The following is a 23,839-nucleotide window of genomic DNA, read 5'->3' on the forward strand; positions in this document are numbered from 1 at the left end:
AGACATAACAGCTTAAAAAAGAAGATACTAATATGTTATAACATTGTAACCTGCATAAAGTCAGCATTTTGAATGCTAAGGGAACTTAAAATATTCAGGATTCTATTTATCTTAATTGTCTCAAATATTATTTGTTTGAAGGGACCATCCATGTTTAGAACTTTTTCTTTTTGAAGACAAGCAACAAAAATAAAGATATACATAGTCTTGTATATTGACTGACTGTCACTGTATTTCTTTAATAGGTGGTTACAAAGGTTTAAATGAAGAAGTAATTACAGGCTCTGGAAAGAGTGAGTTTTACTTTAGATAAGGTATTTAATTTTTATAGTGAGTATTGTTTTACCCCTCAATTTTAAAAAACATTTGTCTTTTTTTGGTTTGATTCTTTTTAAGATTCTTGGAAGTCAGAAGCTGAAGGAGGAGAAAGTGGTGACACTCAAGGTATATTAATTTTTGTGTGATCCACATAAATGTATATTACATTTTAATACAAATGCAGACTATTTAAAGAGATAACTTTAAAAAGTTTGAAGTAAAAACTTTAATGGTAAACATTGGGAATTTTTTTGTAATTTTATTTATTTACTTTTGGCTGTGCTGGGTCTTCGTTGCTACACAGGCTTTTCTGTAGTTGCAGAGAGTGAGGGCTCCTCTCTAGTTGCGGTCTTCTCATTGTGGTGGCTTTTCTTGTTGCAGAGCATGGGCTCTAAGGTGCACGGGCTTCAGTAGTTGTGATACATAGGCTCAGTAGTTACAGCTCCTGGGCTCTAGAGCACAGGTTGCACATGGGCTTAGTTGCTCTATGGCATGTGAGATTTTCCTGGGGCAGGGATTGAACTTGTGTTTCCTGCATTTGGCAGGTGAATTCTTTACCAGTGAGCCACCAGGGAAGCCCAGGAATTTGCATGTTGTTTTAAATTTGAGTCTGTTGGTTTTTGTCTGTTTTCTCTTTAATTTTTATTCTAGTCCTTATAATGTAAATTTTATTTTAAATTCTAAGGACCAAAAGTGACCTACATACCACCTCCTCCACCTGAAGATGAGGACTCCATCTTTGCACATTATCAAACAGGCATAAACTTTGACAAATACGATACTATTCTTGTAGAAGTATCTGGACATGATCCACCACCAGCAATTCTGGTCAGTGCAATAATTGTTTCTGTAATGCCTGTGAGGCAAACTTTGTTTTTTAAAAATTTGGTACATTTCTTTAAGTTGATATTAAAAAATACAAAATTTCATCTTTAGTATTCAATATCTTAGGTTGGAAATTTAGAATCATATCTAACATCTGTATTAGAATTAATTGCTGTGTTGAAAGGGAGGGTACTATATTTCCTCCCCACCTCCTCAAACTAGGATGGAAACTTGATTTAAATTTATTAAAAAGGATACTTTTCCTGAAAATTCAATATTTCTGCTTTCTATGTATGTGAGAAAGTGCATCTTAGGGGAGTGATTTTCTAAGGACTGAGGAGCCCAGAATCCCCTGTTGGTAATGAACCATTTTTATTGATCAGAGTTATTTGTATCTCACAGGTTTTAAGGGGGCTGAACAAGTTTTTAGAGCCATTGTCTATATGGAATATTCCTTAATTCTATCAAGTAATCGCATAAAGGTTCTAGATATTACTTTTGAATATGTATTATATAAAGTAGAATTAACAACTTGAAACTAATTCAAATGGAATATGTTTATGAAATGACTAGTGTATGATACATGGAATTTAACCACTGCCCCCTGATTTTTTTTAGACTTTTGAAGAAGCTAATCTTTGTCAGACACTGAATAACAACATTGCTAAAGCTGGTTATACTAAGCTTACTCCTGTGCAAAAATACAGTATTCCTATTATACAAGGAGGACGAGATTTGATGGCTTGTGCTCAGACGGGCTCTGGAAAGACTGTAAGTCACTTCCCTACTTATATTTTGCCCAGTGTTCAAACTGTCACTTTTTGAACTTTGGTTCTTCCCAAGTAGATGATTTTAGTGAACTGTCATAAATACTCATGTTTTTGCGTCTGGTTTCTGGTTTTATTGAAGTTTGTGTACTTTTGAAGAAAGAATTTTTAACTATTTCTAGAGTAGTGTTTTGCAGTTCATAGATGTTTAATCTCTAAATGTATTCAGCTCCTTCTGTGGGACTTAATATTAAAAACAAAACAACTGAGAGTCAAAGCACCGAAGGTTATAAGACCTTTGATTATAAGAGCAAGGGAAAAAATAATTTATGTAATGTAAAGTTTTCCCCATCATTTCATGGCAAATAGATGGGAAACAAAAAGTGGAAACAGTGACAGATTTTATTTTCTTGGGCTCCAAAATTACTGTGGATGGTGACTGTAGCCACAAAATTAAAAGATACTTCCTCCTTGGAAGAAAAGCTATGACAAACCTAGACAGCGTAATAAAAAGCAGAAATTTACCACTTTGCTTACAAAGGTCCTTATAGTCAAAGCTAAGGTTTTTCCAATAGTCATGTATGGATGTGAGAGCCTTAAAAAGGCTGAAAGCCAAAGAATTGATGCTTTCAAACTGTGGTGCTGGAGGAAGCTCTTGAGAGTGCCTTGGACAGCACGGAGATCAAAGCAATCAATCCTAGAAGAAATTCGCCCTGAATATTCACTTGAAGGACTGATGCTGAAGCGCCAGTACTTTGGCTGCCTGATGCAAAGAGCCACCTCATTGGAAAAGACCCTGATGCTGGGAAAGATTAAGGCAGGAGGAGAAGGGGGCGACAGAGGAAGAGATGGTTGGATGGCATCACCAACTCAATGGACATGAGTTTGAGCAAACTCCGGGAGATAGTAAAGCAGCCTGACGTACTGTAGTTCATGGGGTCAAAAAGAGTTGGACACAACTTAGTGATTAACAACAACAGTGTGATAGCTATACAGTTTGGAGTTGAGAATGAGAAATAGCTGTATGTATTGTTGTTGTCTGTGTACAGTACCTGGTCCTTAGTATGAAGTGACCTCTGGTTATGCTAAAAGAACTCTGATGGGACCAAGTTGGTCTTAGGAATAAACTGTGAGATTTGTGAATTAAATAGCGCTCCATGAGATGAACATTAAAGATTGTCATTTCCAGGATCATAGTCTTACCTCATACTATATTAGTCTTAAAAATCCTCCATAGTAGAGGTGAAAGGAAAATAAGTGAAAATAAGCTGTACAATATAGCAGCTAATGCGTGACTTAAATGTGGTTTTGGAGGTAGATTTTAGTGTCTTATTTAATAAGAAAACTGTAGCACAAAGTTTCTCTTGCCATATGTAACTTTTACAAGGGTGATACGTCTAGTAATCCAAATGAATGCTTTCCCAATTTTTGTTCTGCTTTGTGGACCACTTTTGTCATGCATTCTGATTTTATTTCTACCTCAAAAGGAATCATTTAGAATAAATGCTACATTCCTCATTAACCTCTCAAAATAAGTTAATGTTTGTTTATTTAGAATCTTCGGTTGTGTTTTTTTTTTTAAAAGCACAAAAGATAGTTTCATAAGATAGATTAACTTTATCAAACATTTTATATTGTATAATATGAACATGATGACCAAAATGTTAGAAACTCATTGAAATAAAAATTATTTCCCTTTGTCATTTTAAATTTATCAAAAAGATGAAAGAAGAAGCTAAAGGATATAAAGACATGAGGAATAGGTTGCCATAGGGAAAAGGATGATGCCCTATAAATTTGTAAGTTATGCAATTTAACTTCTAGGCAGCTTTTCTCTTGCCAATTTTGGCTCATATGATGCGTGATGGAATAACTGCCAGTCGTTTTAAAGAACTGCAGGAACCAGAGTGTATTATTGTAGCACCAACTCGAGAGTTGATCAATCAGATCTATTTGGAAGCCAGAAAATTTTCTTTTGGGTAAGTACATCTGGAATGCCACTCACAAACAAGTTTTTCTTTAGAGAATTATTGTATTTATTTTGGGAAGAACTCAGTACATGAAGAAGAATGCAGTCCTATAATTTAATTTGGTGTTACTTGACTGAAGTTGACTTTTTCATAATCTTATTTATAGAATCTATTTTTAAAAATGCTTATTAAAAATTAGATGATGATAGAAGTAGAATGATAAGACAGTGGACATATTCATGTGTTTTCTGGTAGTTTTTAAGTATATGTTTAAAAATGAGTTTACGGTGTTCCTAATAATTTTCTGTTCCTAATAATTTTCCATGTGTTAATGTTTCTTTAACACATAACTTAGTAAAATGGATAACTGCTTATTTAACAATCAGACCTAATTTTTAATGACTGTAAGATTGTCCATGTGTTTGTATTTTATTTCTCTATTTGGGAGATTTAAGTTGTTTCTAATTTGGGGCTACTATAAATAAAAGCAGTTCTTGCTTTAATGAACAGCTTGCTTATAAACTTTTTCTACTTTTATGTTTTAAGTATTTTATTAGAGTAGATTTAATAGATTTAATGTTAAAGAATATGAAGTTATTTTAAAGCTTGCATTCTACCAGCAGTATTTGAAAATGCTAACTTCACTATATACTTTGCCACTATTTGGTATTATATTAGTTATCTGTTGCTGCTTACCTTAAAACCTAGTTGCTCAAAACAATACATATTATTATCGTACAGTTTCTGAAGGTTAGGAATTGAGGAACAGTTTAGCTGGGTGTTTCTGGCTTGGCATCTCATGAGGTTGCAGACAAGATGTCATTTAGAATTACAGTCATCTGGCTTTATTGGATCTGTCTGTAAGAATGGTCATCTCTAGGAAATGACAGCTGGCTTCACTTAGATTGAAGAGTCAGTGAGAAAGAGCAAGGAGGAGGTTTCTGTGACTTTTTTTAAGATAGTTGCAGTCACTTTTGCTGTATTCTGTTCATTACTAAGCAGGTCACTAAGTCTGGCTCATACTCAGGACTGTATGATTTGCGAGAACTAGCTCAAAATGAAAATACAAGGTTATTTGTTAAAAAAATTATGATGAATTTTAAAGCAGCAAATAGAATATTAAACCAGGCTCAGGTCTTTTTTAAGCATAGGACTCTGTATGACTGCACAGGTTGTATACCTATGAGGCCAGCCTTGCACACATCTTTGGAGGAGGGGAGTTAGGATCTATATTTAAAGGAAGGTGTATTGAAGATTTTGTGTACGTATTTTAAAATCACTACAACTATCTTCATGTTTTCATTTATTTGGTTATTGAGAGGTTGAACTCCTTTTTGAATGCTTTGTACATTTTTCCTGTGAATTATCCATTTGTTGTCTACCCATTTATCTGTTGGTATATTAGTGTTTTTCTGTACAATTCTTTAGAGCTTTCTATCTAGAACCTTCACCTTTTATTTTGTATAAATCAGTTAATTTGAAATTAGAGGAGAAAAATTAAAATTCTTTTAATGTTAAGCTTGACAGATCTTTTGTAAGAAGTAGATGTACATTGCTTATATCAGTGTTTTATTTCTTAGCCCCATGTACTGTGTTGCTCTTCGAGCTCTTAAATCAAGTAAAAGATAAAAGTTTTTTTTTTTTAAACAATAATGATATTTCAGATAATATGTGTACACAAAATTGTATTAGTATGTGGATATTTGTTGGAACATTTTTGTGGCAAAAAACTGAGAAGTATCTAACTATCTTTAATCCTCCTCTTCAAAGTTTGCACACTATTACCAGTTTTATGTGAAATAGTATAGAAAGAGCTGGTGCACATGTATGCACTTTAATTCTCCTCTCAACAAATCTTAGCATACTAAGCTTGGTTGCCACCCTTTTAAAAAAAATGGTATATGTTGGAGCTAACACTTACCATAGAACTGTACTCCTCTTTATAGATGCTCAGTTCTTTTGTAAGGAAGGCCTATAATTCTGTTTTTTATTGTTAGACAATTAGTTTTCAGTCTTTCGATACTAAAAATCATGTTAGCAGTGATTATATTACACAGTCATATTTACCCATTTGTGGGGACATATCTGAGGGAAAATCCTATATATGAATTTATTGGGAAAAATAAGTTTTAAAATTTTAATAGAGACTAAAATTGTGAAAGGGATTGTATCAGTTTATCCCCCTGAGTGCCAGTTTCCCTACACTGGCTTAACATGGCATTATCACACTTGAGGGAAGATTTTGTTAGACTTCATTTGTTTTGCTTTTTTGCTTTTAAAAGTAATATTGAACTTAAAGTGTTTAAAAACCATTTGTATTTTTAATGAACATTTGTTCATGTTGTTGGCCCGTTGTGTGGGTGTTGGTTGTGTTTATCATTGTTTTTGAAGAGCTCTATCAGACAAGTTGCAGATATTTTTTTTACTGCAGCTTTTCAACTTTCGGGGAAGAATTGTAAAAGAAATGTTGAATGTATTAGCTCTTTCTTTATGTATTTCATTTTACATCTCATTAAAAACAAATGACTAATTTTCAAGCAACTAGAAAATGACATTTATGTTTATTGTCAATAGGACTTGTGTAAGAGCAGTTGTCACATATGGGGGAACCCAGTTGGGGCATTCAATTCGACAAATAGTACAAGGCTGTAATATATTATGTGCTACTCCTGGGAGACTGATGGATGTCATAGGCAAAGAAAAGGTAGGCTCTAGACAGATAACAAAGTTGTGAGATTGACTAGTAATTGTTTTGTTTGGGAAAGAGAGAAACTTGTGTAAAGATATGTATGTTCATTACAGTACCATTTGTATATTAGGCTCCCTTCTGATTCCTTGAATGCTTTCTTATATAAATCTTAATACAAATAAGTAAATAGTATTTTCCATTTTATACTTGGGAAAACAAACTTTTAGTGAGATTATGTAATTTATTTTAATCTCTAAATTAGCTCTAGTAAGTGATAGGGTTAGAATCTGGATCTGATTCCAGAATCCATATCCTAGACCCACTACTCTGGGAGAAAAATGAAATCAATGCTTTTTTCTAGTTTCATGTATGTCTTGAGGAACTCATTTTTTTTTCCTGGAAGAAAACCTTTGTGGCATCAGTAATTTTGTCTCCTGTTTTAAGTGTGAGAGTCATATTATCCAGGATTGTTAAGTTTCTGTCTTTGGAGAGAGATTTTAGGGCTATTTATTTTCAATATTCATATACCACATAATTACATCTCTATATCAGTATTTTCAGTTCACTTTCATGACCCTGCTTTGCTTTTTAAAGACTGTTCTCTAAAGGGATTATTAAAAATATGCTCTTTTTGCAGAAAGGAATTTTTCTTTACTTATTAAGAATATCCAGAGAAATTCACCTTGATTCCCTCCTTGTTTCCCATCTTCCATGGGGTAACAAAATCACTTGTTTTCTTTTTGCAAATATGTGCTTCTGTTTTTAGCACTAAGTATTCATGATAGGTAAGAAAAGTTTCCCAGTTGTTCCTGAGTGATTAGAGAATCAGGGATTTATTAAGGGTTTAAAGGAGTTAGAAATAAATTTGTCAGTTATAGGCCATTTGATAATGTCATGCTATTAAGAAATTTTATTTCTTACATTGAAATAGCCTGACTTTATCAGATAATGTAGTCTAGATATGTGCTGTCTAATACAGTAGTCACTAGCTACATGTGGATATTTACATTTTAACTGATATAAAATTAAAAATTTGTTCTTCAGGCATGCTAACTACATTTCAAGTGCTTAATAGCTGCATATGGCTACTGGCTAATAGTGAAGATATAGAATTTTTAAGTAATTACAGAAAGGTCTATTGTGTAATACTGATCTAAATGTTTTGTTTTTTTTTTCAGTTTTATGAAATGTTTTATAACATAAGACAAAATTGAGAACTGAAATGAACACTAATACTATTACCTATCCATAACAGTGGTCTCATCATTGTATGCATTGATTTCTAATCTTCATCTTTGAGAATATATTAATAGTTAGACTTGATGAGAATATTTTCATTTAATATATCAACTACTATACTAATTAGTATGCATTCTTTGCTCTAACCCTTGAAAATATCCTAAAAGATTGGTCTCAGACAAGTCAAATACTTAGTTTTGGATGAAGCTGATCGCATGCTGGATATGGGTTTTGGACCAGAGATGAAAAAGTTAATTTCCTGCCCAGGAATGCCATCAAAGGAACAGCGTCAGACCCTTATGTTCAGTGCAACTTTTCCAGAAGAAATTCAAAGGTAAATTTTTTCTTCCTAGAAGTAGCTGCTATGTACTAAAATGCTTTTACAGCAGGAGAACTAATGTGAATATCTTATTCCTGAGAGATTTACTTTTTTAAAAAATTTAGGATTATAACATAGATAGTTTAAAAGTATTTCTAAATTTACTATATTTTACTATATTTTCCCTTGTTTCTTACTTTAATTCCTGGCTTTGCATTAGCATCGCATCTTATTAGAGTGTGTGCGGTTGTGTGAGAGAGAAAATGAGAGCACGTAGCACCTAGCTAGGATTTAGTAAGTGCTTACTAAATAAAAATATTTTTATGGTGGTGCCCCCTCTTCGACCCCAAATTATAGAACTTAGGGGAATTGCACTTGTATTAGGAAATTTATGTACTAATTGTTGGCAGATATTTGAGTATCATAAATACACTGTGTGTTCTGTGAGTTCTGAGGTTAGCATGACATACTCCTGCTAGAATGGTGACTCTTCTTTCTGCCTGCTAATCCCTTGGCAACAGGGAACCTGAAGTACCCATACAGCAGCTCTAGCTTAAACAGTTCAGTAAAACTCCTGTTTTCTCTGGTGGAACTGTTAAGGGAAGTCGCTCAGTCGTGTCTGACTCTTTGCGACCCCATGAATTGTAGCCTACCAGGCTTCTCCGTCCATGGGATTTTCCAGGCAAGGGTACTGTAGTGGGTTGCCATTTCCTTCTCCAGGGGATATTCCTGATCCAGGAATTGAACCCGGGTCTCCTACATTGCAGGCAGACGCTTTACCTTCTGAGCCACTAGGGAAGCCCCTTTGGGAACCAAGACCTCCAATACTTGTAGTCAGTGCAGTAAGCACAATTTCCTGTGTGGGTCACCGGGAGTCATGGTAAATGGGCCACTCTAGCTTGGATCCCTTGGTTCCCAGACCCATATACTCCATAAAGATCTTTGGTTCCTACTGAATGATTGCTTTACTATCTGCTTTTAAATGTTACAAATTGCCTATTATTCCATCTGAAGTCCATTTTTCGCATTCTGCATATTCCCTGAACCATATCCTTGGCTTGCATTTCTACCTGTATGTTCTCCCAAATTTATTACCTGTAATTTTTTGATTGAAGTATAGTTGACTTACAATATTATATTACTTTCAAGTGTACAACTTAGTAATTTAATATTTTATAGAATATATTCCATACAAAGTTATAAAATGTTAAGTATGTTCCTTATGCTGTACATTCTGTCTTTGTAACTCAATTATTTTATACCTAGCAGATTGTAACTCAATCCTCACCTATTTTACTACTCTCCTGGCTCCCTCCCTTTTGGTGACCATTGGTTTATTCTCAATATCTGAGTCTGTTTGTTTTGTTATATTTGTTCCTTTGTTTTATTTTTTAGATTCCACTTATAAGTGAAAATGTACAGTATTCTTTCTGACTTCTTTTACTAAATATAATTACCTCCAGATTCATCCATGTTATTGAAGATGGCAAAATTTCATTATTTTCTATGGCTGAGTAATATTCCATTGTGTGTGTGTGTGTGTGTGTGTACCACATCTTCTTTATCCATTCATTTGTTGATGGAAACTTAGGTTGTTTTCATATCTTGTCTATTGTAAATAATGCTACTATGAACATTGGGATACATGTATCTTTTCATTTTAGTGATTTCATTTTCTTCAGATATTTACTCAATTGTTTCCTGTGGTAGTTTTATTTTTGAATTTTTTGAAAAATGCCCATTCTGTTTTCTCTAGTGGTTGTACCAGTTTACACTCTCACCATCGGTGCATGTGGATTCTCTTTTCTCCACATCTTGCCAGCCCTTGTTGTTTCTTGTCTTTTTGATGATAGCCATTCTGACAGGTGTGCAGTGATATCTCATAGTAGTTTTGATTTGCCTTTCCCTGATGATTAGTGTTACTGAGCACCTTTTCATGTGCCTATTGGCCATCTGTATGTCTTCTTTGGGAAAATGTCTATTCAGGACCTCTGCCCATTTAAAAAAATTGGGTTGTTTGTCTTACACTATGAAAGAAATCATGAAGAAACCCAAAGACAGTGTACTGATTGGGAGAAGATACTTGTAAACAATATGTTCAATGAGGGGTTAATATTCAAAATACATGAAGAACTTGTATAAGTAAATATCAAAAAACAAACAGCCTGATTATTACCTGTATGTTTAATCTCTCTCCTCAGCTTCAGACTTTTAGATTTAACTCTTCAGGATTATTTTTCCTCTTATATGAATTACCAGTAACTCACGTTCATCAGGTACAAAATTGAACCTCTTCTTCAGCTCCCTCTTTTTTTCTTTCCAGTTTTCCTTGTTGGCTTCAAGGTCTTTCGAAACCAAAGTCGTTTGAAGCATGTTGATTCCTCCCTCATACTCCTTTAACTCTGCCCTTCAAAAGTATTCAACTTGGCAGTTATCTCTATAATATTGCAAATTTGTTAGTTTCTTCTCTGTTTACCACCTTATTTTAGGTCCTTTTAAGTTCCCCTCTGCTTATTGATAGTAGCTTTCTAATATGTCTGTAGTTTGACTTTTGGGCTGTTAAAATTGCAAAACTAAGTCTCATCTTTATCGCCATTTATTTAAAATAAATTCTCCCATGTCTTTCCATTTCCACAGACTAACCAACTTTTAAATGGTTTTATACATGACAATTTTTGCCTCATTTGCCACTTTATTCCTTGGAATGATTTCTGGCTTATTTAGAGTATTTCCTATTGGCTGCTGCTGCTGCTAAGTCTCTTCAGTTGTGTCCGACTCTGTGCGACGCCATAGACGGCAGCCCACCAGGCCCCACCGTCCCTGAGATTCTCCAGGCAAGAACACTGGAGTGGGTTGCCATTTCCTCCTCAAATGCATGAAAGTGAAAAGTGAAAGTGAAGTCGCTCAGTCGTGTCCAACTCTTAGCGACCCCATGGACTGCAGCCTACCAGGCTCCTCCGTCCATGGGATTTTTGGCTACGCAAGCCGAATTCTGTTCCTCTTCATTATTTAATCCTTATTTCTTCTTTCCTTCTGCATAGAGTGCTTTTCCTTAGTCATCACTATTTCATGTTCTTGCTTGCTTCTTCCTTAGACCAAGCTTTAAACTTGAAGACTCTTAATAGACATCATTTCATCCATTTCCTGCCAGTCTTATAAAGGAACCCTCTTTCTTGTGAAAGAAATTATTTAAAACACTTTTCAGTTTTCTTGTAACATAGTAAGGTTCAATCAGTGTTAACTGTTATAGCACTAGCTTACTATAGTAAAGCATTAAATAATTAAAATATGTAAATATTAAACTAAAAATATTTTTAAGTTATAGTAATTTTTTTTATAGCTATATTTATGCTGAGCAACACAGGCAGAGATCATCATGTTCATCTTTATACACACTACCTTATACCACATAGGCCAGGTACTGTGTGTCTATATTTTAATACATATATATATATATATTTTAATATATATACTTAGTATATATTTTAATGAGTGTAAAGGATGATTGATAAGAATTTTAGATAATGTCAAGGTTTGTGCCTGGATGAAAGGGTTCTTGACTCTAGAAGTAGTATATGAACAAGAAGTTTTTCTTTTATGGTAAGAGAGCAGATGAAGGAAAAGAAGCAACAGTGATTTATTAAGATTCTAGATATGTGGAGTTTGAACTATTTTCTTGATATGCTAGGAAATGACTAGAAAGTAAGAGATTGCTATGTAGGAGAGAGGAGGACTGCTCCATGACCTCCTCTTTTTTCCTCCCAAACTTGCTCTATAATCGGCAGTTCCCCTTCTCCCCACCCCATGTTTCTGTGATCTAAAGCAGGGCTTCTTCATTATATGTTGTCCGTGAGTTGTGTGTGTGTCAGGATGTTGATACCCTCAAACTTTGGGGAGATCATCTGCAGCTTGGTGTGGCCTAGCCCCTAGTCTGTTCACCTGGTCTCATTTTTTTCAACAGTTATGCTCTACAGATATTATCATTTTCTTTGTTTGTCATGATGTGAAAAGCATTGACTTAAGATCTGGTTTGCTCAGAATATTATAGTTCATTTGAAGTACACTAATTTAACAGCTCATATTTTCAGGAACCAACTCTTATAAATAACATATATGAAGGCATTGAATGAAGAACAGAATTTTTGCTGTAGGTTTGCATTTTAATCTTTAATTAAAAAATTCCTGCTTGTTGTAGTCTGATGGTTTAGCATACTTTTGTTGTATACACATTTTATATAGTTTCGTGTGGTCAGGGCTCCACTTGAAATTACTTACCCATCATTTGACACAGACTTTTACATTCGTAATAAGTGTTTTGCAAAATGCTAACATTTTACAATGATACTTGAAAGTAATTCTTGGATAATGTAATATCTACCATCTCTTATTATGACTGTTATAATCTGGTTTATAAATGTTATAATCTGGCTTATAAATGTTGAAGTAACACTTGCAGGAATTCAGTGAATATTATTAGTATTAATGGAAGAGAATAAGTTAAGGAATACTCTTTTGTCTTTCAAGGTTGGCTGGGGAGTTTTTAAAGTCGAATTATTTGTTTGTTGCTGTTGGACAAGTGGGTGGAGCATGTAGAGATGTTCAGCAGACCATTCTTCAAGTTGGCCAGTACTCAAAAAGAGAAAAACTTGTTGAAATTCTACGAAACATAGGTATCTTATGTTGATTATCTTTTGTCATGATTTTGATTTTTACAAAAATTACTTTTAGAAAAGACTTTAAGCATTATTTGGCATGAGTTAAATAAGTTTTCACTGTTTCTTCTTCCTCTAAAATTCTTTTACCAGAAAATCAAATCATAAGAAAATTATATAGCAGTATAGTTGTTTTTCCTCCATAAATGTTAAAAAAAAAATAGGAAGAGTTTGAGACTTTAACAATGCTTGACCAAAAACTATTCCAGTAGAAATATATATGTTTTTGTTTTAGAAAATAGAAAGGATTAGTAACATATCTTTACCTCAAGCTCTATTTACTCCACTAAAAGTAAGATCTTTGTTGTATTTCTAATTCCCAGTTTTTGCTCTCTAAGGCTTCCTGTATTCATATATTTAAAGAATTTTGGAGCTAGAAGGGACTTTAATGGTCTAATTCTATTCCTTACAATGTTAATGAGAAACTCTATCCCTCCCTTCAAAAAAGCTAGTTTTTATGGAAAGTTGTATTTCTTTGTTTGATTGAGATAGCTTTAGTTTATGCCTGGAAATAAAATTTTATAATATGGCCATTTTAATATTTTTTTTTGTTGCCTCACAGGCTAAATGTATCATATGGATCCTTTCTCCTCATCCTCCATTTTAAGTGTCTGTTTCAGTTTGAAGTCAATGTTAGGAATGGGGAATAAAAAGGCAAGAAGCTGTCTAATTTCCAACAATAAGAAGTTGATTTAGAAATGCTTTTAAAAGGCTTCTAGTCTTCAATTTTTTCTGAGTTTTATATAAAAAAAAACTTTAAAAACCAAATATTCATCTTGAGTTTGAGAAATGTTATTAGTTTTACTTCATGATCTATTTCATAGCAGGTACTATTGCATGCAAAATAAAAATAATAATTGTTGTGGGCCATATACTATTCTGATTGTTTTACATGTGTCCACTCATTTAATTCTCAAAACAACCTTCTGAGGGTGAGGTTTGTTACCCTCATTTTAAGGTTGAGGGCACTGAAATACAGAGATGTCAAATAACTTGCCCAGTATAAATTGAAGTTCCAAATGCAACAGGAGATAAGTAATACATGGTTTTGCTGAAGTTAGAGCACATTTCTAGTATAGTTATCTTAAGACTTTTTATATATGAATTTATGGAATGAAGTTTGAGAATAATTCTGCTGAAGATAGTGTTTCAAAAGTTCTGGTTTTCCTTTGGGAAACCTTTGAGGTCAGCATATAAGCACTGTTGGTATACTTCTGTATTAATTGAAAGGTTAAATGTTTTGTAGTTCATAGTTTATTATTCTTGGTTTCTTTTTGCTTTGCATAGAAATGTTATGCTGTGTATCATATTTTACGTATTTTTGTTCATATAAATTTATCTCTTTTTCTAATCATTAACTTAAATCTGGTAGCTTTCCTCTTTTGCTTTTAAAATGTATAGGTTTCATTATTTCATAGTAGTATACCAACTGCCTTTTTCATAATTTTAAATGAACAGGTGTCAAAGATTTTATTGAGCTCATTAATTACAAAGGGAACTAGTAAGATGTTATAGCCAGTTCAGAGGAGAATTCAAAGAACACATTTATGTGTAGGATATCAGGAAGACTAAGATGAATTTATAAATAGATGCAAAATTAATCAGTATCCACAAAGCGTAATAATCTGTTACATTTGAGGGAAGATTTTCATTTGTATTTTTATTGATAAGAATCATTTGCATTGCTCTCAGTTGCAGTAGAGGTATAAAACCGAGGTAGTAAAAGGTACAGACAACCTTGAAGGGTATGCTAGTCAGTATCAGCTTTGCTCATTTCAGAGTCTTCAACAGTTTTTTCTGACAACCTGTATTCCCACATAGCCACAATAATCTCAGATTATTCTTGATCACAAGAAAGGCTGATCTCATTATGTTTGGCCTATTTTCATAGGTGCAGCAAGACTGTTCCATAACAAAGGCCTCTTCAAGTTCGTTTCACAAATCTAGAGCTGTACAATATTGAACAACTATGAAAGTCACAAAATTAACTTCTAGATAGTTTTCATAAGAAATCTGAGATTGAAGTTGTAAGGGTCTCTGAAGAATAGGAAACTAAGTCTAAAATACTTTTCATATATCATTTACAGTACCTAGAAATTTAAGTGAATTCCTCTCTTCTAATTTCCCCAGATTTTTAATGTAATTGATTCTTGTTTCATTGAATCTGTCTGCAGATTCCATCTGCTTTTGGACTATAAACAGTTCTAGAAATTATCCTCAATCCAGTGATCTTTGCAAGTTGTCAAAATGTCAGTTTCCAGCCTTCTATCTTGAGGTATCAATAGTTTGAAGTGCCTGAAACAGTCCTTTTCCCACAAGACTTGGAGTCTGTTCTTCTTCACTGATGATAGAAATTCTCTGGTTTATAGAAAGTCTTTGGACAAGCATCAAAACAAAACAGCAACTGTCTGTAGTTGACAGAGAATGGTTGTGGTTATTAGTGATCATTGTTAAATACGAAAGATCTGATGAAGGCTGAAAATAAGAATAAATCTACAAACAAATTTGGTTGTATGGAGCAGTGTACCTCCAAGCCTCTGAAACATACAGAAAACCTGTTTAGAGTTCTTTCATAAGTGTCTTGGTCAGTGTTTCTCCTGAAGTTTAAAAAAAATATTATGAACAGCAAGAGAATTTACATAATTCTAGGGACTTCTCATAAAGTAAACAGTTTTGAAATGTATGAATAACATTTTTACGTATGCATTTCAACCTAGGGAAAGCTTAATGTCTTCTGATACAACAGTTCTTACCACACAACTCCTGAAAGTAATAACATTCTATACAAGCTTAATTATTTTTAGCCTCTCTTTTATTTTATATGGTAAAATAAAAAGCCTGTCTTTTCCCTGGGGTTCTCTGAGAAATCTCAGAAGTAGTTTAGGTGGATTTCTTCTAAATTTATCAGTTCAGTTCAATCATTCAGTCGTGTCCTACTCTTTGTGACCCCATGAACCACAGCATGCCAGGCCTCCCTGTCCATCACCAACTTCCGTAGTCCACCCAAACCCATGTCCATTGAGTTGGTGATGCCATCCAACCATTTCATTCTCTGTCGTCCCCTTCTCCTCCTGCCCTCAATCTTTCCCAGCATCAGGGTCTTTTCCAGTGACTCAGCTCTTCACATCAGGTGTCCAAAGTATTGGAGTTTCAGCTTCAACATTAGTCCTTCCAGTGAACACCCATGACTGATCTCCTTTAGGATGGACTGGTTGGATCTTCTTGCAGTCCCCGGGACTCTCAAGAGTCTTCTCCAACACCACAGTTCAAAAGCATCAATTCTTCGGCACTCAGCTTTCTTTATAGTCCAACTCTCACATCCATATATGACCACTGGAAAAACTATAGCCTTGACTAGATGGACCTTTGTTGACAAAGTAATGTCTCTGCTTTTTAATATTCTGTCTAGGTTGGTCATAACTTTCCTTCCAAGGAGTAACCATCTTTTAATTTCATGGCTGCAATCACCATCTGCAGTGATTTTGGAGCCCAGAAAAATAAAGTCAGCCACTGCTTCCACTGTTTCCCCATATATTTGCCACGAAGTGATGGGACCGGATGCCATGATCTTCGTTTTCTGAATGTTGAGCTTTAAGCCAACTTTTTCACTCTCACTTTCATCAAGAGGCTCTTTAGTTCTTCTTCACTTTCTGCCATAAGGGTGGTGTCATCTGCATATCTAAGGTTATTGATATTTCTCCCAGAAATCTTGAACCCAGCTTGTGCTTCCTCTAGCCCAGTGTTTCTCATGATGTACTCTGCATATAAGTTAAATAAACAGGGTGACAATATACAGCCTTGATGTACTCCTTTTCCTATTTGGAACCAATCTGTTGTTCCATGTCCAGTTCTAACTGTTGCTTCCTGACCTGCATATAGGTTTCTCAAGAGGCAGGTCAGGTGGTCTGGTATTCCCATCTCTTTCAGAATTTTCCACAGTTTATTGTGATGCACACAGTCAAAGGCTTTGGCATAGTCAATAAAGCAGAAATAGATGTTTTTCTGGAACTCTCTTGCTTTTTCCATGATCCAGCAGATGTTGGCAATTTGATCTCTGGTTCCTCTGCCTTTTCTAAAACCAGCTTGAACATCTGGAAGTTCATGGTTCACGTATTGCTGAAGCCTGGCTTGGAGAATTTTGAGCATTACTTTGCTAGCACGTGAGATGAGTGCAATTGTGCGGTAGTTTGAGCATTCTTTGGCATTGCCTTTCTTTGGGATTGGAATGAAAACTGACCCTTTCCAGTCCTGTGGCCACTGCTGAGTTTTCCAAATTTGCTGGCATATTGAGTGCAGCACTTTCACAGCATCATCTTTGAGGATTTGAAATAGCTCAATTGGAATTCTATCACCTCCACTAGCTTTGCTCGTAGTGATGCTTCCTAAGGCTCACTTGACTTCACATTCCAGGATGTCTGGCTCTAGGTGAGTGATCACACTATCGTGATTATCTGGGTCGTGAAGATCTTTTTTGTACAGTTCTTCTTTGTATTCTTGCCACCTCTTCTTAATATCTTCTGCTTCTGTTAGGTCTAAATTTATAGTCTGATCTTAAAAAAACAAAATCAAAAGTTGTCAGAAGAGAGTTGAACATTTTACTAGTGTAAGATTACTTAGTTCTTAGGTAGTAATTTAATTGAAGTGACAAAGCATTTAAAAATTAGAGTAGAAGGTAACGTGGTTATAAAGAACAATAGATCTTTCATAAAGGTCTTTTTCTCTTTAAACAACCAAAGACATGATAAAGTCAAAAGATTCTCTGCTATATAGGCTGATTATAAGGAAGAGAAAGAAGAACCTTTCATATTGTAAGTAAAGGCATTAAACAGTAAATCAGGAAATAGTTCCATGCTAATTGCTTGAATTTGTTAAAATTTTAACACATTTCATCTTTTTTTGTTGGGGGCGTGGGGGGCTTTCCCTGTGGCTCAGTGGTACACAGGATACCTTCAGTGTAGGATACGCAGGAGATGTGGATTTAATCCCTAGGTCAGGTAGATGCCCCCTGGAGGAAGGCATGGCAGCCCACTCCAGTATTCTTGCCTGGAGAATCCCATGGATAGAGGAGCCTGGCGGGATTCACACTGGGGAACCAGGAAAAGATGAGATCAAGGCTTTAAGCTGCATAGTAGTATTATGTACCTGACTATATCAAATGAATCAGTTTTGGCATTGGGCATCTTGATATATGATCTCCAAAACTGTTGAAAGATAATTTTTGACAAAATCATTACTCATTAATAAAATGACTATGTCTCAAGGATATAACTCATTTATTACTGTAGGAATCAGTCATTCTCTTGATTTCCTACCTGGTTTTCTGATATCTGAGATTAAATATCACCTCTAAAACCTTCCTTTTTTGCAGTCCTACTATCTTACTTAGGAAATTCCATTCAGTATCTTGCCGGGAGAATTCCAGGGACAGAGGTGCCTGGTGGGCTATAGTCCATGGGGTCACAAAGAATCAATCGGACATGACTGAGCGACTGACACTCATTCCAGTTGTTCAGACACAAAAATATGAGGCATCTTTGATTTCTTTCTCCACTGTACATATCTGATCTGTCAGCAGAGTCCTCTTGTTTCTGTCTAGCATCAAACTATATCAGAACCCATCAGTTGCTAAGTTAAAACAAAGATCAGATCTACTTCTTGCCTCCAAACCCAATGGCTTCCCTCCTCAAAGTAAAGATCTTTCAGTGGATTTCAAGGCACTTCATGAAATGGCTTCCATCATCCCTCTCCAAATCCTGCTGCTCTCCATTGCTTACCCTATTCTAGCTGCACTTTGCTCATTACTCATCCCCACACGTACCAGACATGGTTCTACCTCATTGCCTTTGTTCTTGATATTCCCTCTGCCTAGAACGTAAAAACCAGATGGGGACCTCTTTTCTGGTTTGTTTGTTTGTTTGTGAGCACGTAAAGAGCACCTATACCTTAGAACCTTTATATTTGTTCTTACCTCTGACCTATAATATTGTTTCTTCAGATATCTGAATAGTTCACTTGTTTAGTAATATCTGTCCTCAGATGTCATCTAATTAGAGAAGGTGCATAAACCCATTTGGCCCTTTATTCTGCTAAATTTTTTTCTTTTTTAGACTTAATGCATCATATTTGTTATTTACCTCTCCACAATGAGTGCAGGTGCTTTGTTTTATTTGCTGTGTTTTCAGTATCTAGAATAGATACTGGCATCTACTGGGTGCTAAATGTTTGTTAATAAATGGAGACAGCTGATAGGGACATGGAGGAGTGGGATTACAAAAAGTAACACCTTGTTACTTCTATTCAGGCTATAGATTATTATCTTTCCTCTCTAACATTTTATAGAAAATTTCTTGGGGTGGAAGAGTCTTTGGCTCATGCTTATATTTAAACCAATTAACAAAGCTAACAAGTAAATATTCTTTAATGTGTTAAGACCCTGAGATAATATCTTATATATCTATATATATAAGATACTTTGGGGATTAAGGGGTTTGAATTGAGATAATGTTGAAACATAGAATATTGTAGAGTTTGTCAGCCCTGGGTTGAATGCAATTATTATGAATGCCTCTGGCAGTCAAGGTAAAATAATAGATTCTATAACCATGGGAAGAACAAAGGAATTTATTTATAGAGAGGGAAATGAAGGGCTGGAGCCAAATTTGGAACTGCTAAGAGTTGGCAGGTAGATATCATTTATCTTTCCCTAAGTCTCTACTTATTGGTTGGCCTATGAAGGCAAGGGGCAAGCGGTCGTTTTTCTTTTTTTTTAGTCATAAAGTAGGAAAAAGTCCTTGTCTCTCTATCTTTGACATTTATCCACTCAGGAAATATTTGAATTGCTCTTACCTATCAGGCCTGAGTTTAGGTGCTGGGAATACAGTGGTGAATAAGACAGTTTCCTACTCACCCTATGCTTTTTTTTCTTTTCCTAATTTTGTAGTTTGAATGTTTCATTGTCTTGTAGGTGATGAAAGAACTATGGTCTTTGTTGAAACTAAGAAAAAAGCAGATTTTATTGCCACTTTTCTTTGTCAAGAAAAAATATCAACAACAAGTATTCATGGGTGAGTAGATTATTATGATTTCCTAGTAAGGAGGTAACTTCTATTTGTCATTTGTTAAGAAATGTTGGTATATTTAACTAGTAAAAAATCCTGGAATTAGGATCTCAAGGTCTAGCTATTATTCTTCATCTTTAAGTTTTTATAAGAACCAAGTGGCTGGGATGGATGAGTTAGAAGTATCTTAAGTTCCTCATCATGATTATCAAGCAGTCTCACTTAGTCTCTCTAATCCTTAGATCTAGGTGCTTATTCAGCTAATCTATCCAGTGCTTGGTATTTTTTTCACTGGGCCTCAAAAATGTCATAGTAACACAACTTCATTGGCACTTTACTAGGAGATCTAAAATATTAATTGGTGAATATGTAGAATTCCGAGATTATACTTTTAAAAAATCAGGAATTTTTGAGAAAGGATTTGATCAACTAGTTGTGTATTTTTTGTCAAAACTAGAAACAGTTTATTAGTTGGTAAGATTTGATGTTTGTCGCATTTGAGTCTGTATTTTGGCTGTAGGTATTAGCTGTCACCTTCATCTGCAAATGGAGTTAATTGTCCTAACCTCAAAGTATTATTGTGAGAATTAAATGATGACTTACAAGAAATTAGTATAATACTTTGTATGTAAGAAGTAGACATTAATGTTAACTGTTGCTATTTTTGTTTTACTGTTATCCATTGAACTTATCCAAAAAGAAATCTATCCATTGAACTTTAATGGTTGTCTTTAATAGTTTTCTTAAGGGCTATTCTAATACATGCTTTGTTTTCTTTCAAGTGATCGTGAACAGAGAGAAAGAGAGCAAGCTCTTGGAGATTTCCGCTGTGGAAAGTGCCCTGTTCTTGTTGCTACTTCAGTAGCTGCCCGAGGGCTGGATATTGAAAATGTTCAGCATGTTATTAATTTTGATCTTCCTTCTACCATTGATGAATATGTTCATCGAATTGGGCGTACTGGTCGTTGTGGAAATACTGGCAGAGCTATTTCCTTTTTTGATCTGGAATCAGATAGCCAGTTAGCACAGCCTCTAGTGAAAGTGCTATCAGATGTAAGTTTTTAATTTTAAAACTGAATGGATAGTGTTCTTACCTTGTCATTGAAAGCAGACATTTTATATGTATGGATTTTCAGTTCAGTTCAGTTGCTCAGTCGTGTCTGACTCTTTGCAACCCCATGGACTGCAGTATGCCAGGCTTCCCTGTCCCTCACCAACTCCCAGAGCTTACTCGAACTCATGTCCATCGAGTTGGTGATGCCATCCAACCGTCTCATCTTCTGTCATCCCCTTCTCCTCCTGCCTTCAATCTTTGCCAGCATCAGGGTCTTTTCCAATGAGTCAGTTCTTTGCATCAGGTGGCCAGAGTATTGGAGCTTCAGCTTCAGCATCAGTCCTTGCGATGAATATTCAGGACTGATTTCCTTTAGGGTTGACTGGTTTGATCTCCTTGTAGTCCAGGAGACTCAAGAGTCTTCTCCAACATCACAGTTCAAAAGCATCAATTCTTCAGCACTCAGTTTTCTTTGAAGTCCACTTCTCACATCCATACATGACTACTGAAGAAACCATAGCTTTGACCAGACAGACCTTTGGTGGCAAAATAATGTCTCTGGTTTTTAATATGCTGTCTAGGTTGGTCATAGCTTTTCTGCTTTTCTTCCAAGGAGCAAGCATCTTTTAATTTCATGGCTGTAGTCACCATCTGTAGTGATTTCGGAGCCCCCAAAAATAAAGTCTCTCACTGTTTCCATTGTTTCTCCATCTGTTTGCCCTGAATTGATGGGACCGGATGCCATGATCTTAGTTTTCTGAATGTTGAGCTTTAAGCCAACTTTTTCACTCTCTTCTTTCACTTTCATCAAGAGGCTCTTTAGTTCTTCGCTTTCTGCCATAAGGGTGGTGTCGTCTGCGTATCTCAGGTTATTGATATTTCTCCAGGCAGTCTTGATTCTACCTTGTGCTTCATCCAGCCCAGCATTTCACATGATGTACTCTAAAATCCCACGGGCGGAGGAGCCTGGTAGGCTGCAGTCCATGGGGTCGCTAAGAGTCGGACACGACTGAGTGACTTCACTTTCACTTTTCACTTTCATGCATTGGAGGAGGAAATGGCAACCCACTCCAGTGTTCTTGCCTGGAGAATCCCAGGGACGGGGGAGCCTGGTGGGCTGCCGTCTATGGGGTTGCACAGAGTCGGACACGACTCAAGCGACTTAGCAGCAGCAGCATAGAAGTTAAATAAGCAGGGTGACAATATACAGCCTTGACATACTCCTTTCCCTATTTGGAACCAGTCTGTTGTTCCATGTCCAGTTCTAACTGTTGCTTCTTGATCTGCATACAGATTTCTCAGGAGGCAGGTCGGGTGGTCTGGTATTCCCATGTCTTGAAGGATTTTCCAGTTTGTTGTGATCCACACAGTCAAAGGCTTTGGTGTAGTCAATAAAGCAGAAGTAGATGTTTTTCTGGAACTGTCTTGCTTTTTTCGAAGGAAAAGTAAACATGTGAATCTTTTGAGACTTTATGCATGTTGTTTATGAAGTTAATTTTTTTTAAGGCTCAACAGGATGTTCCTGCATGGTTAGAAGAAATTGCCTTTAGTACATATGGTCCTGGCTTCAGTGGTAATGCAAGAGGAAATGTGTTTGCATCAGTCGATACTAGAAAGGTTAGTTGAGGGGGAAAATTTAGAAATTGGCTTTTAGTTATTTGCTCTTTGTAAATGTTGTGCTTAATATTGTGAAGTAACTATAACAATAAGTTAAGCCATTATTTTTCATGCCTGGAAGATTAATGTTTCTCTAAATATTTTATGTACATATATAGTTTTGGTCTTAAAGGGAAGGAATTTAAGATTTATGCTCACACACCTTCTTTTCACATTTTAAATTCTAATTTGGGATCTTCTGAGATTTTGTAGTAATTATTTTTTGAATTCTGACCACATTATAAGTAAGATAAAATAATAGCAGTGTGGTTGCATATCTTTTCTATTGTGTCAGTTTCTAGGCAACATAATTTTTATACAGAAACAGTGGGCATACTGGTCATTAAGTATTTCTGCTTATTCGTTGAAGTGAAGAGCTTTGTTTTTCCAGTTGCCAAAACTATTGGCTTACATTTTTTCTTTAAAAATTCTGTGCAATTTAAACTTCCTAGGTTGATATGGACCTTTTTTCAAATGGATTGGATTCAGTGAGAATGAAATTTTTTGTTTGGGGAAGAAATGGTAGAAAGCTTGAGTCCTTACTATCAGTCTAAGTAGTGTAACTTTAACGATGCATAAAATTAAATGTTTGTTTGTTTGTTTTTTAAGAATTACCACGGCAAGAGCTCTTTGAACACAGCAGGGTTTTCTTCAACACAAGCTCCTAATCCAGTAGACGATGAGTCATGGGATTAAAACGAAAACAACCTGCAAGTTTGTGGTACAGTTTTGATGCAGAGAAGAAAGTAGTTTTGATTTTTGATTTTTTAAAACAGAAGTATGAAACCTTGCATCTCCTATCCTTCTGTTCTTACTCCCACCCTTAAGAAAATCCTTACTGACTAGTTCTGTGAAATGCTAAAAGTTACAACGTTGCGGTTACTAATACAAATGGTGTTAACCAGAAAGATTAAAGCATTCTAAATGTCTTGCCTATTTCTATTGTATCCTTCAAGATTTTAGACATATTTCATGTCTAAATGCCATGTCTTAGTATAGTGTTTATTGATCCCACAGCAAACAGGATTATAGGGTACACTTTTGGTTAAAAATTATTGGGTTCTATTTTTACTTATAAGGAGCCTTTAAACAATATGTGTCACTGAAATGTAATGACATGATTTTCATGATAGAAACAGTGAAAGACAAGCTTTTAAAAGCAGTTTTGATTTTATATCATCAGATATGTGATGAACATGCTTTAATGTTTGCAACGTGAACTCTGTACTCAA

At 35.2% G+C, this 23,839-nt stretch overlaps 1 protein-coding gene across 1 annotated transcript in view; it reads left to right on the top strand.

Annotated features, from left to right (window-relative positions):
* DDX4 (DEAD-box helicase 4) overlaps positions 1-23,839 on the top strand; it is a 42,053-nt gene extending 18,214 nt beyond the window's left edge. Inside the window, exons 8-19 of the mRNA XM_005887382.3 lie at positions 246-293; positions 397-444; positions 1,004-1,146; positions 1,762-1,914; positions 3,735-3,889; positions 6,455-6,584; positions 7,976-8,142; positions 12,652-12,797; positions 19,804-19,903; positions 20,680-20,950; positions 22,458-22,568; positions 23,217-23,839. Coding sequence (XP_005887444.2) covers positions 246-293; positions 397-444; positions 1,004-1,146; positions 1,762-1,914; positions 3,735-3,889; positions 6,455-6,584; positions 7,976-8,142; positions 12,652-12,797; positions 19,804-19,903; positions 20,680-20,950; positions 22,458-22,568; positions 23,217-23,303 — 1,559 coding nt within the window. The 3' untranslated portion in view covers positions 23,304-23,839. The remainder of the gene's footprint in view (positions 1-245; positions 294-396; positions 445-1,003; positions 1,147-1,761; positions 1,915-3,734; positions 3,890-6,454; positions 6,585-7,975; positions 8,143-12,651; positions 12,798-19,803; positions 19,904-20,679; positions 20,951-22,457; positions 22,569-23,216) is intronic.

Source organism: Bos mutus, chromosome 20 (assembly GCF_027580195.1).
Source record: "Bos mutus isolate GX-2022 chromosome 20, NWIPB_WYAK_1.1, whole genome shotgun sequence".
Taxonomy (NCBI): domain Eukaryota; kingdom Metazoa; phylum Chordata; class Mammalia; order Artiodactyla; family Bovidae; genus Bos; species Bos mutus.